General features: G+C 33.1%; 1 protein-coding gene across 1 annotated transcript; it reads left to right on the top strand.

The window, feature by feature from the left end:
• The first annotated feature begins 212 nt into the window (after nt 1-212).
• LOC110807265 (UTP--glucose-1-phosphate uridylyltransferase) lies at nt 213-10,025 on the top strand. Its single transcript, XM_022032344.2, has 22 exons — nt 213-354; nt 563-663; nt 883-930; nt 1,270-1,361; nt 1,502-1,592; nt 2,102-2,162; nt 2,249-2,326; nt 2,409-2,459; nt 2,564-2,637; nt 3,083-3,155; nt 3,266-3,323; nt 3,462-3,508; nt 3,592-3,657; nt 5,678-5,710; nt 6,264-6,316; nt 6,383-6,458; nt 6,539-6,595; nt 6,681-6,764; nt 6,851-6,949; nt 7,034-7,138; nt 9,543-9,614; nt 9,699-10,025. Exons 2-22 carry the CDS (start codon nt 599-601, stop codon nt 9,723-9,725), a joined length of 1,410 nt encoding a protein of 469 aa, XP_021888036.1. The 5' UTR covers nt 213-354; nt 563-598; the 3' UTR covers nt 9,726-10,025.
• The last annotated feature ends 3,533 nt before the right edge of the window (nt 10,026-13,558 follow it).

Genomic DNA, 13,558 nt, shown 5'->3' on the forward strand with positions numbered 1-13,558 from the left:
CGAACACGTTGCCTAATCTTTCTAATGACATGACACGCACCCAAAGGCCCGACCCAGAGAGAATCCCCACAGACACTCATGAGAGTTGTACGTGTCACCTTAGCGTTAAATAGGCGCCACTTTGCTTCTCTTGCGCCAAACTCAAATCATGGGCTGGGCGTCATATTCGCCGCATATCCTCTCTTCACCTGCCACCGAACCTGATTCCGAACCAACCGTGGCTTCGCCTTGTGGGTCTTATGAAATCAATACTTCGATAACCAGACTCTCACCCTGGAATCCCAGATTTCAAAAAACCAAAAAGCCAAAAAAAGAAAAAAAAGAAAAAAAAGGAAAAAGAAGACATCCGGTTAGGTATTTTCTTTTTCTTTTTTTAAAAATAATTCTTCTTTTTTTTTTTCTACTACCCTTATTGTTTGCATGTTCTCCAATCTTTTTTTCTTTTTGAAACAACACGGAGCACATACACATTATCATACATATATAAATACCGGCCACTTCTATCTCACTCTTCATTTCCTTGTTCGTCATCTTCCTCTCTCTCTGTCTCTCTGGTTTTCAGTCTACCTAGATAGATCGAAGATTTCGTCCGTTTACAATGGCTACTACTACAGAGAAGCTCTCTCAGCTCAAGTCTGCTGTTGCTGGCCTCAATCAAATCAGGTGTCGGTTTCATTCCTCTTTTTTTTTTTTTTTTTTAATTCGGTTTAATTTTGTTCTATTACTGTTGATTGCTTCCGTTTCTTTCTGATATTTGATGGAAGCTTTTGTTGATAATTCGGATGAGCTAGATCAGTTGCACGTTGAGATTGTGAGATCCTGGATCTGGTTTTGATTCTTGTGCTTGATTTGTTTTTTTTGCTCTACTGTTTGTGTTTGCAGTGAGAATGAGAAGAACGGATTCATCAGCCTTGTGACGCGCTACCTCAGGTAGCTCGATTTGGTTGCAAATGATTTTTTCCGTTTCCATTTTTTAGGCTTTCTTTTTCTTTCTATATTCAGATTCCTCTTTTTGTGATTCGCGTAAATTATTTTTTCTTATCGCTCTCTTTTGTTTCCTTGTGCTTTCGGTTATATTTAATAAAGATCACATAAATAATTGTAATACTGTTATGCTCAGTGTCTCTTCTTTGTAATAAGTGATGTTAAAAGAAATTCTAGGTTCGCTTTTTTTTTTTTGTTTACATTTCCATCAAATGGAACGGAGTTTTTCTGGTTTACTGAAGCGGCTAATTAGTATTGCCTGTTATGTGAAATTATGCATTGAAGTGGCGAAGCCCAACACATCGAATGGAGTAAGATCCAGACACCAACTGATGATGTAGTGGTTCCTTACGATAGCTTGGCACCAACTCCTCATGGTAAATGATCTACGCAATGGAATTCTTTGGGGAATTGGCTTGCTTTGCTAGTATCTTTATTACAACTTACAATTCTACAATATTTCTTGTTTCGACATCACTTTTTAGTTTCAATAATATAATCTTCGGATTGGATGCAGACATTGGTGAAACCAAAAAACTACTGGACAAACTTGTTGTGCTAAAGCTAAATGGAGGTCTAGGAACAACAATGGGATGCACTGGGCCCAAGTATGTTGGTTGATCTAATACATATAACATTTTTGGTTTGCTTCTTGCATGGCATTTGCATTTGCTGCTGAAATCTCCTTTAAACACTGGATTTATATCAACCTAGAATTTACAAGCAAACACGAATAAATGGCTTTGACATTCTTACTTCTTGTGGATTCCATGCCCTGGCTACTTTTGTATCCTAAAGTGTAGACCAAAAGTTTTTAAATTCCCTGTTATGATGTAGAAAATTTTTACAATATATAAAATGTAGTCTTCTTCCTTTGTGTTCCGTGGTTTTATCATACTTGGCTTAATATTTGATAGCTTTAATGTTGGATCTGTTTTGTCCTCATTTCTTGTTTATTACATGGCATTCATATAGTAATTGAGCTAACTCTCAAATATTTGCTTTGTGCATTGATAACAAATATAATAATGATAAAATCTATGTACTAACATTATATGTGTCAGTTGATTGATTGTAATCTCTTATGTATTTCTTTTTTTTTTCATATGCAATACAGATCTGTCATTGAAGTTCGTAATGGATTGACATTTCTTGACCTAATTGTTATCCAGATTGAGGTAATTGTTCATTAGTTCTGCTGTTACCCCTGCTTTCACCTCTTATGATTGTTACTGAATCAATTCACTGTTTCTTATATTTGTAGCATCTAAATTCAAAGTATGGTTGCAATGTTCCATTAGTCCTCATGAACTCATTCAACACTCATGAAGATACCTTGAAGGTAGCTCACTTTTACCTTTATTTCTGATCTTTCTCTCTGCATTTTTTATTAGATATCATGTGTAATCTTGTTAATTATGTAGATCGTGGAGAAGTACTCAAATTCAAACATTGAGATTCATACTTTTAATCAGGTTTGTAATACAATGTCAAATAAGCTGCTGGATATCAACTCATTAATTTATCAAGAACTGAAAGTAGGAACTTATTTCATTTCCTTTTCTTTTCATTCACACAGAGTCAATATCCCCGCCTTGTTGTTGATGATTTTAGCCCACTGCCATGCAAAGGAAATGCGGGCAAGGATGGATGGTATAGTTTTCTTCACTTTATAGTTTGGCATTTAGTGGGAGTCCTGAATTTACCTTTTTTCTGTTATGGGGCTGAGTCATTGCATTAAAGATGGTTCACAGTCTGCAAGTGCTCTGATATTTTGTACCTTAAGTTAGAAAATTGCTCACTCGTAAAGGATTCGGCCTTCACATAATTAAAATTAGTAACTAGAGACAGTTAATGAATACGGTCTATTAAACTTTTGACATAAAGATGTTTTCAATTCACATGGTGCTTTGTAATATTTTGGAGAGTTTCAATTATCCTGAAACAGCTGTATAAAGTTAAAAGTTGAAGGTTAACTTTGTCTTTCTAGTTTTTGAGGTTTCATTTATTAGAATATATTGTTATTAGTGCCAGAGTTGTTGAATACTGCATTTGATCATTATCAGTTTCCATTAACAACAACTATAAACATTTGAAGGTACCCTCCTGGCCATGGTGATGTGTTCCCATCCTTAATGAACAGTGGCAAGCTTGACGCATTCTTATCACAGGTTATAACTGTCATATAATCTGTTAATATCTTATGCAGATATATTCTTCAGATGTCGTCATGGATTTATTCACACTCCTAAACTTATTTTGCACTTATTTGTCATGGCAGGGTAAGGAGTATGTATTTGCTGCCAACTCAGATAACTTGGGAGCTATTGTTGACTTGAGTATCCTTTTTTGGTTCACAATGGACTCTACTTTCAATCTTGAATCTTTTTGTGTTACATGTTTCTGTTTTATGTATGCAAATGCACGAGAAGCAACTTCCCTGCGAGCTGTTTTTTGTCCTTGACAACATGCTTTAGAAATCTTGCATCACTTGATCCAGAACAAAAATGAGTATTGCATGGAGGTATAACGGATTACTAAAATCATATGCTTGTTTCCATCCAAAAGAAATCATTTGTTTGCTATAAGATCTTCAATGTTATACAGGTGACACCCAAAACCTTGGCCGATGTGAAGGGAGGCACTCTCATCTCCTACGAAGGAAAAGTTCAGGTATGTTCTAATTTATTGTTGTTTTCTCATTTCTTAGTCAAAAACTTCTGTTTTCATTAAGTTGTCAGGTTGTGAAGGTCAATTTTTAGTTAACTGCCATACAGGATACAATTAGTATGTAGGTTAATGGAAACTTGAAAATTGTGGGTATGCAAGTTGCAAAATGACCATGTAATCTGCTAACTTGTAACTGGAGCTCATAGATGATAATCAAACTCCAATAAATTTTTTATATTTTGCAGATAACAGAATCCTCGTCCAATTGATTGTTTAGTTTTTTGATAACACCAGGATATATTTATCCTCTTATTACGATATGAGTATATGGATCAATATGTTATATTTGACTGTTTGAGTGTCGGATAGTTCAAATTTTAGATGTTGGAATTATGAAAACTGGGTTTCTTTTCATATTGTACATGCCACCATCACCATCTTGAACCAGAGTCTCCCCCCATGGGGCAGCCAGGTCGTGACCGCTTTTATTAAGTGCCCTGGCTGGATGCCTGCCATAATGAATTGCTATAGTAATTTGGATGGTCTCTCTGACTAGAGCCTTAGGTTTTCCAATGATGGAAATTGAAAGGGAATCCTATTTCCAGTTAAAATCTTCCTTTGCTTCACATTTTTTTGTGTATGACGAGGACTTGATATTGAGATGCAAATAAAATCCAATAACAAGTTTGGTTCTTATTTAAAATAAAATCGACACCAATCTTGTTTTCCAAACTACACTAACTTAGTATAATTCTTATTTTAAAAATTTTCCTGGTAAATTTTAGCATATGAAGAAATCTTGTCTCAAATCATGTTACAAATGGATCTTTTTCCTATCTGACTTTTAGGGTTAAATATGGAATTTTAACTAGTAAATGGGAAAATATCTCGATGCTTTCTTTGTTGAGTACCAAATCATTTTTGTTACTATTTTACAGTTGGTCAACTCTGCTTTTGCACTTTGATACTATCAGTGGAAGTTCATAGGTGGTTTTGTCCCCTATGCAAACACTGTTAAACAAATTAACAACCAAGTTCTAATCAAAATTTCTTCCCAAGATAAAACCAATTGGAATACACATGGAGTACATATCCCATCCTATAATTTTTTTTGAAGGAAAAAATAGATTCAGTGGTAATGAAATCTGAAACTCACATTTCAGGAGCCAACTGGAGCTTAGCTTGGTTGACAATGTTATGTGGTATGTAAGGACCTCAGATTACATCCTCCTCACCCGAGATTTTATCTTGCATCACATTCTCTTGAATGGGAAAGAACTTCACTTTCTATTACACACCATTGTATACCTTAACGTTTCTGCTAGTCTTAGATTAGAAACCCATTTTGTTCCAGACCATATATATTTTGTTTAAAGATCATATCCATCTCTCTAAAAGATTTTGGAAAGCGTATTTGATTGTTTTGGATGGAAACCTTGTGTTTTTTTATCTCTTAGAAAAAATAATTGATGTTTTATCTGCAGCCCTTCTGCAATTTCTGTTTTCTGCTTGCTGTTTGTTTTTGTATGTGGATGCTACCCTCTTTGTGCATCTCAGGAGATCTTTCCTCTTTTTTAAAAAAAATATCATTCACTTTTTGGAAGGCTTGAGCATAAGCTAGATGACTGTATTCAGTAGTGTATAACTATGAACAAGTGGGTATGGCTTCTGGTATATCCATACTCTATGTTCTGCTGGTTCAATAGGGCTTGCTTTTTAATTACAGGCCAATTACATCTTCAGCTGAAGAACTTGAAATTGGTAACATAGGTGATTTAACATGGTTCATGTGAAGCAGCTCTTGTTTAATAGTCCTGTTGCTTTTTTTTTTTTTTTAAACAATTGTCGCATTGCTTTTCTCCTTTTATGTAGGAACTTCCTTATGTAAGAAATCATTTCACAGTTTTTTTTTAAATAATCAAATGTCTCTATGTATCTTATTTTTTTCCCATATTATTGGATGAATAGAAATTGTATTACATCTATTCTACAATTTGACTGACATTTTTATAATTTAATTCAGCTCCTGGAAATTGCTCAGGTCCCTGATGAACATGTAAGTGATGCATTCTTCCAGATTTTCTCTTTTAGTCAGTAATTTAAAGCTCATGTGATCTTTCTTTTCCTTGTCAAAATTATGATTGTCATAATGTAAGAGCCCAGGACCTTAAAAGACGGGAATCAGCAAGGTGCTGAGCTCTTACATTGACATGACACTCACACATGAAAGTGGGTGTTTGGGTGGTGCATTTCTTTAATTTCTGTTTCATGGGAAGTTTTGGACTTCTAGATAAGTGGGACCAACCTCCTTTAAGATTTTAGTTGATAGAGTTGCAGTTGCATTTCACTCTGCCTTGTCCCAGGCATTCCTTTATGCTACTTCTGAGATTTCTGCCCCTAACTCTGTAAGATGTTAGGTGCTTCCCTTTCTCAACAGAGCAGCAAAAACACATGCACAAACGCGCGCGCACGCGTGCGCACACACACACACACATAGAGAGAAGGAAGAGCAAAAGAGCTTTGATACTTTAGAATCATATATCGGCGATGTTTATGACACTACCTAATGCCAATTTCGGGTTTAATCAATACTTTCTGTTTCCTCCTAGGTCAACGAATTCAAGTCAATTGAGAAGTTCAAGATATTCAACACAAACAATCTGTAAGTTGTTCTGCCTTGAATGGTGTAAACACAATTTGATGCAGCACTAACAACTTCAATCTACAGGTGGGTTAACTTGAAGGCAATTAAAAGACTTGTGCAAGCTGATGCACTCAAAATGGAGATTATTCCAAACCCAAAGGTACATATTCCCATTCTTACTCTGGTGGTTTTGGGGTTCCAAATCTGGTTTTCTCATGGCAAAACTGATTCCCTATTCAGGAAGTGGATGGCATCAAAGTTCTTCAACTAGAAACTGCAGCTGGAGCAGCAATTAGGGTATTGATTATTCAAACATGAATTATTTGCTGATTTCTAGAAATGTTGAAAAAAATTTATATTTATGTTTCCATCTGTCAACCAGTTCTTTGATCATGCTATTGGTATCAATGTGCCTCGATCTCGGTTCCTCCCAGTGAAGGCAACTTCAGATTTGCTTCTTGTTCAGGTGGACAACTTTTCCTGATATTAATACAGATTGTGGATAATGTCTCCAATTTACGCTAATATTGAATTTCTGAACATATTTTACAGTCCGATCTTTACACCTTAGCTGATGGTTTTGTTATCCGAAACGAAGCAAGAACAAATCCTGCAAATCCATCTATTGAGTTGGGGCCTGAATTTAAGAAGGTCAAAAAATCACATGTTGATTGGGTGTTGTTAGATGTGTTTATTTATAATGATCATTGTAATGATATCTAATTTGCACACCAGGTTGGCAATTTCTTGAGTCGATTTAAGTCAATCCCTAGTATCATTGAGCTTGACAGCCTTAAGGTGACTGGTGATGTGTGGTTTGGTGCCAATATTATTCTCAAGGTAATTGATATATTCTTATTGCTTTAATCTCTAATCTAAGGTTTTTCTAACATCATGTTTCATGCAGAGAAAACATAACTTAGGGGATAAAATTCTTCCTGCAATAATGGTTGTTCTTTAGAATTCAATCTTGGTATGAATATCCTAAAAAAGTCTATAGGTACTGGGTGTCTTTTTGCAATTTTTACAAGCTATTTTACTCCATCAAATGCATCGCGATGTGTTAGGTCATGCATTTCAATTCATAATTTACTGGGACGAAAAGAACAGATTAGTAGGTGAAATGAGATTTGTGCTAATTTGTTGCCAATGAGGTGGGAAAACAAAATGAGTCAGTGTTTATCTTCTTTATGTTTGAGTGCAAAAAAGAACCTGTTGCAAACTGGAAATTTTGGTGGTGCTTCACTGCCTTGATCATCAACATTCAACCATAACTGGTATCCAAAGTGCAAGACTTCTTCTATGCCTTTTAGCTGCAGTCACAATATTTTCTTTGGTCAATTTTAGTATTTTGATTAATAAAACGATGTAGTTATTATCGGTTAGGTGAGCCCTGCTAACTTTTACAGTCTGAAGAAATAATCTCTGTTTTCGATGAGAAAGAATTTCTCTTAGGATTTCCCTTGGAATTGGCTAGTAAGTTGTTGAACTTTTTGAGAGTCACACAAGGCTCAGGTTCACTTTGAAAAGACAAATGCTGAAGTTGGAGGAACTGCCTCAGAATAAGAAAAGAAATGCTAATAAGACCATAGGCTTGATAATGGGTGCGAGGAAAAGGGCATTCCATGATAGATGCAAAGATATTTAACTGATACTATTTATTGAAAACCTGTATGTGCCAAAACACCTCATACATGCATAGGAAGTTTACACAGAAGCTGGATCCTACCTCATGCATAATGATGTCTCTCATTTGCCTTTCTCGTGTCTTCACACATGCACAAGCATGTAGAAGTTTGAATTGTTTCGTGTCAACTGGAAAACTAAACCCAACCACAAATGATTTTGTTTGGTTTGTTTTTACTCTCCAAAATTTTAGTTTTGATTGGAAACCAATCAAATTTTGAATTTGGTTTTACTTTAGTTTCAAAAAATTTTAAACAAAATCCAAATTATATAATTAAAAAGTAGTCTATATAAATAATTATTAAATAACTGAAGTGTCTACTCTATTTGCCTTAGGTACCTGAGATAGATGTATATTTACTTTTTTTTCCGCTAAGTTGTATATATAACTTGTTTATTTTGTGAGAAAAATTGTTTTAAGATACATTATTATAAATATGTAAGTTAATACCGTATAGTGCAAGTGGCAGAATTCTCAAAATTCATTAAAAAAATAAGTATAAACCGAACCAAACTAAACTAAACTGAATTATTTTGGTTTGGTTGGATTTGGCTTTATTAGTTAAAACAGTTCGGTTTGGTTTCAATTTTGTAAAAATCAAATTTAGTGGTTTAGTTTGAATATCAGGTGTCATCCAAACCAAACAAATCCATTCAAAGAGAGTTTGAAAATAACACTAGAGAAAATACGTTAAGAATCAAAATTGGTCTCAAATCTAAAAAATCAAGCAAAAATTTTTACGTAATGATTATATAAATAATGATAAATAACTTAGGTAGAGTACCTTTAGGTACCAAAATACGATCAAAATAGGGAACTTTAAATCAATTTTAAAAGTCTGGTAGAAAGGAAAATAAGCTAATTAATTGAATAATCTATAATAGAGAATGACTTCTTAACAAAATAGGAATAGTACACTCATATTAATAATAAATCTATAGTTAATAATTTCTTAATGAGCCAAATACCTTAATAATGAATAGACATTACAACTACATAAATAAATCCTATTATTGAAATATGTTTACTTTTGGGTTTCCTTAATATATAAACATGACAAACACATAAAATATCTCTGATTATTGAAATATATTCACTTTATTCTTGTTCTGCATTGGTATTTTAAAAGAAAATTACTTTGAGAGAAAAAGCATATAGAGAAGAAAATACACTCTTTAGCCATTTTGTGTTATAACCTTGCCTAAAAGGTTTTTTTTTCTTTTTTTGTGTCTAGGAATTGCTACCGGAATAGATTATGATTGGTATTCGAACTAGTTTTTCTGAAACAAATTCATGAATGATATGGTAAAACTGAGTTTGTGCCACAAACAATTAGAGACATGAATGATCCAAGCTACTAAGTCTTAGTACACATACCTTACTGACCATAAGTTCATGCATGGCAACATGCTGTAGACTAACCGTGTTATCTACTTGTTGAATTCTTTATACTTACGTCTTTCACTCTATTCTACCAGTTTTTTTATATATATTTTTCTGGTTTCCCACGTCCCTTACCAAAGAACGCTTATTCTCACAATGGCTTTCTATCTGAAGGGTAAAGTGACCATCGCAGCAAAGTCTGGAGTAAAATTGGAAATTCCTGATGGTGCTGTAATTCAGAACAAGGTAAATTAGTTCTTTGATTCTTCCTTTGGTATTGTACATCATACTTTAGTCTGTGGTTTTACAGCATACCATTTTCTCATTCAGGAAATCAATGGCCCAGAGGACCTCTAAACTTGACCTGTCTTATGAGGGTATATACCCCATCCTGGGAAATGAAGACAAGAGAGTACTTTTGTTTTTGTCAGAGCGGTAATGTGTTTTGATAGGTAAATAAGCATTTATAGTTTGCTACAGTTAAAACTGTCAATGTTTATCGGGAAAGCCTCATTGAGAAAGTGATGGGCATGTTCTCCCATTCTTACTCATTGTGCTGACACTTCCTTACAATATCAGGAGGTTATGATTTTCGGCTGCCCTTTTCAAATGAGATATTGATCTGGAATATTAGTTCTATGCCTTTTTCTCCCTTCATCCTCTGTCGTTACCAGTTTTTGTTTTGGCATTGCTATTTACGCTTTACACTTCATTGAAAAACCTACAACTTTAACTTACCATTTCAAGCGGCATATAGAAGTTGGTAATTTACTGTTCTTTTTTTTGCATTCATTTTGAATATTGGCCCATTGTCAATCAAGATGATTGTGATTGCCAAAATAATCTGAAAATTATCTGTTGTATTATTTAATATGGATCCCTTATGCTTTTTGGCTGATTGCATTATGTTATTTGGTGGTACACCGTAGTCGTAGTAGCAATGCAGTGTATGTGTTGGTGAAAGTGGTTTTGGAGGTGGGCTGCTTTAGTGCAAGTGGACCTTCCTATTGATGGCTAATAGATAGTGGTGGAAATATCTGTTGTTATCATTGTCTAAGGTAATTTTCTTTTAATTTTCAACAAAAGAATTAATTTCTTTTTGAGTGAGGAAATCCAATCATTTTATTTTCACGGAAAGTAAACTTTCTGATTGTGTGATTAGAGTTTAGGACAAGTATTTTTAAGGACGGCTAATGTTTCCTATAAAATTCTTCTTATGGATGATTTCCTAACCTTTTATCAAATCTAATAAGATGGAGAATTCATTTCTACTGACGATTAATTTTACTCTTGCTAGATGCAAAATAAAATTTAATATCATATGGTGAATTTTTCATTATTTTTTGAGCTTGTTTAACACTTCGTGATTTGATTTTTTGTCACGCCGCATAAACTTATTATTGTATCTTGTCCCATTTTTGCTTTTTTTGGGGGGTTTAGCTCTGATTTTTACACGTGCACTTAATCACAGGTCTCCGTATATTCTCTAATAAAAGTACTACTTGTTTATAAAATAATTAATTATGATATTACAGTTACTGAATTAACAAAAAAAAAAAATCACTATTAAGTACAAAAAAGGTTTGAAGTAATATGGTGTTGAAGTGTAGTTGGAAGGTCGACAGGTTTAGAGGGAAAGGCGCAGTAAAGTGAACAGGGTTAAAGATCATCCTAGGAGACAAGATCTAGAGCATTGTTTCCTCCTTTCTTTGTATATCTTTTCTATTTTCTAATTATTTTCGAAAATATTATTGTGCCGAGCTAAGCACATGGCTTGTCCAAGTCAGATATCCACATCAGTTGGTACTAGAAATGGGCCTCACCACAAGTGTGTGGGCTCCTCACATTCTTTAGGGTTTAATATCTCCACCTCTCTCATCAATTATTTAATATCACAAACCACAAAGGGTAACATTCTAGACATTTTTATATTCACGAAGATGCATATATATATATATATGTATGTATCTTACTGAAAATGTTGAGAAAAATTAATTCTTGGGAATTTTCAAAAACATTGAATTAGTAGTGAAGTTTGGAGTTTGATATCCTTGACAAAGATTGTGAGATTTTTTCCTTTTTGCAAATCTTTCAATTTCAATGTGAATAATTTAGTCTTTTTGTTGTCAGCTGAAATTATTTTATCTCTATATGCAAAAACAATTACAAGATATTCTGACCTTTTAAAAAGCGTAAATCAAAATTTCCTTTAAATATATTAGAATTACTGAAATATGAGCATTTTCCTTGTACTTTTCTTAATAAATTATTCGCCCATCGTTCTCCTTCAAAAACAAAATTAAAAAAAAAAAAAGAAAAAAGAAAAGAGCGGTCAACCTTTGACTAAAGAGATGTAAGATTGGTGAACCGGAAGCGGCATTCGCTTAATTGGTTCCATGAGCAACTTCTGTTACATTCTTATCCGTGTATATGAATTGACTATTCATATATTTTTTTCATGGATAAATTATTTAGAGAATTTTTTCAAATAACTTCTAGAAATAAAGTTTATTTGTTTTAAACATAGCTTTAATGTTCTTATCCAACCTATACACAACCACAATCAAGGACTTCCGAATTCAAATCTTATTTTTCACTTTATTTTTCCTTAAATCAAAGCTTTAAAATATTGGTTAACCAAATAAAATTACAATAAGATAATGTTTAATTTTAATCATTAATTAAAATATTATAGAAATCAACAGATATCTAGTTACAAAATAATTTCTTCTCGTATTAAAAATCAGATCACCAAATTTTTGATAAATTTCACATAAAAAACTGATAGAATAATTAAATTATGATATTTATAAGATAATAATTTTTAAATTGTACATTTTAAAAAATCATGAACTAAAATATAAAATTGGTGAAAGATTAACTGTCAAACTTGTATTTAGCCCATATACTTTCTAATTGATACAGAAATATCATTTTTTTTATCTTAATTAATATAATTTTATAAGATTTAATCTGTTAAGATTTGTAACTTAAATAGAGTGAATTTATAATTTAAATACGGATAAGGTACTTATACTTATTAAATCAAATAAGTACATTAGACCTAATAGAATTATTTTGCTGTGTCCAGACTAATACCAATCCAACCCATTTCATGAATAAAATGTGACCAATTAACCAACCAACAAAACTACTTATTACAAATAACATCTTGTTGTTGCATCGAAACATATAAATGTTGACTAATCTGGCTAACATTGAACTTGTGGTTCGAATGTATATACAAAGAATTTCTTTTTTTACACTTCTTACTATTAGATAGTGTCCATAAATTTCATGATAGGTACCCAAAGATTCATAGTGAACTTCGATGGGAGCTTCTCTTGAAGCAATAACGCACTGATCTAGTTGCCACCGAAGCCACAAAGGACTATCTCGTTTCGTACTACAAACTGAAAATTATATAAAATATGAATCCAAGAGGTTGGTTTCTAATAATTCATGAAGAAAATTAGAATATTTCTGCAATTCAATTGGATACAAAATCTAGAAATCTCAGTTTCTTTGTGTAATTGTAGCTATATGCTGTGTATTATCAACAATTTCCATAGAGGGCGGTAAAACGATGTCTTGAGCAGTTACATATCCGGGACCTTTGACATAAATAAAGGCGTCGCGAGTTCCATACAGATTACTTCTTAATACAATCTCTTTCAAATTCATTAAAATTTCATGTACTGATTCTTGAATACCTACTATGGTAGAATATTCATGTGGTATTTTCTCAGATTTTGCACGTGTAATACATGTTCCTTCTATTTCTCCAAGCAAAGCTCTTCGCATCGCAATGCCAATTGTGTCGGCTTGAACCAAATAATAATATTATGATATATATTCTTTACACAGTAAATTAGAATACTCAATAAAATTTTGAAAATGTACAGTGGCTCGTAAAAAAAGAAGCAAATAAATAATTTAAAACAAATAGATAAATGTCATAAAAGTTAGCCTTCACTAGCTCTTAAATGAGTCCGAGAGGTAAACTACTCACAACTTTCTTATTGATCGGGGTCTAAATCCTGATCCTCTTGATCTGAAATGGTTGATAGAATGGTAAGTTACACTAGCTCAGTAAGAATATCACGCTAATCATTGATACGAAAAATAAATATTGGTAAATATCACAAAACAACTAATTGAACCCTTAATTTAAATAAATTTATTTATCA

The sequence above is a fragment of the Carica papaya genome, chromosome 1 (assembly GCF_054855325.1).
Source record: "Carica papaya isolate Zhongbai chromosome 1, ASM5485532v1, whole genome shotgun sequence".
NCBI classification, from domain to species: Eukaryota; Viridiplantae; Streptophyta; class Magnoliopsida; order Brassicales; family Caricaceae; genus Carica; species Carica papaya.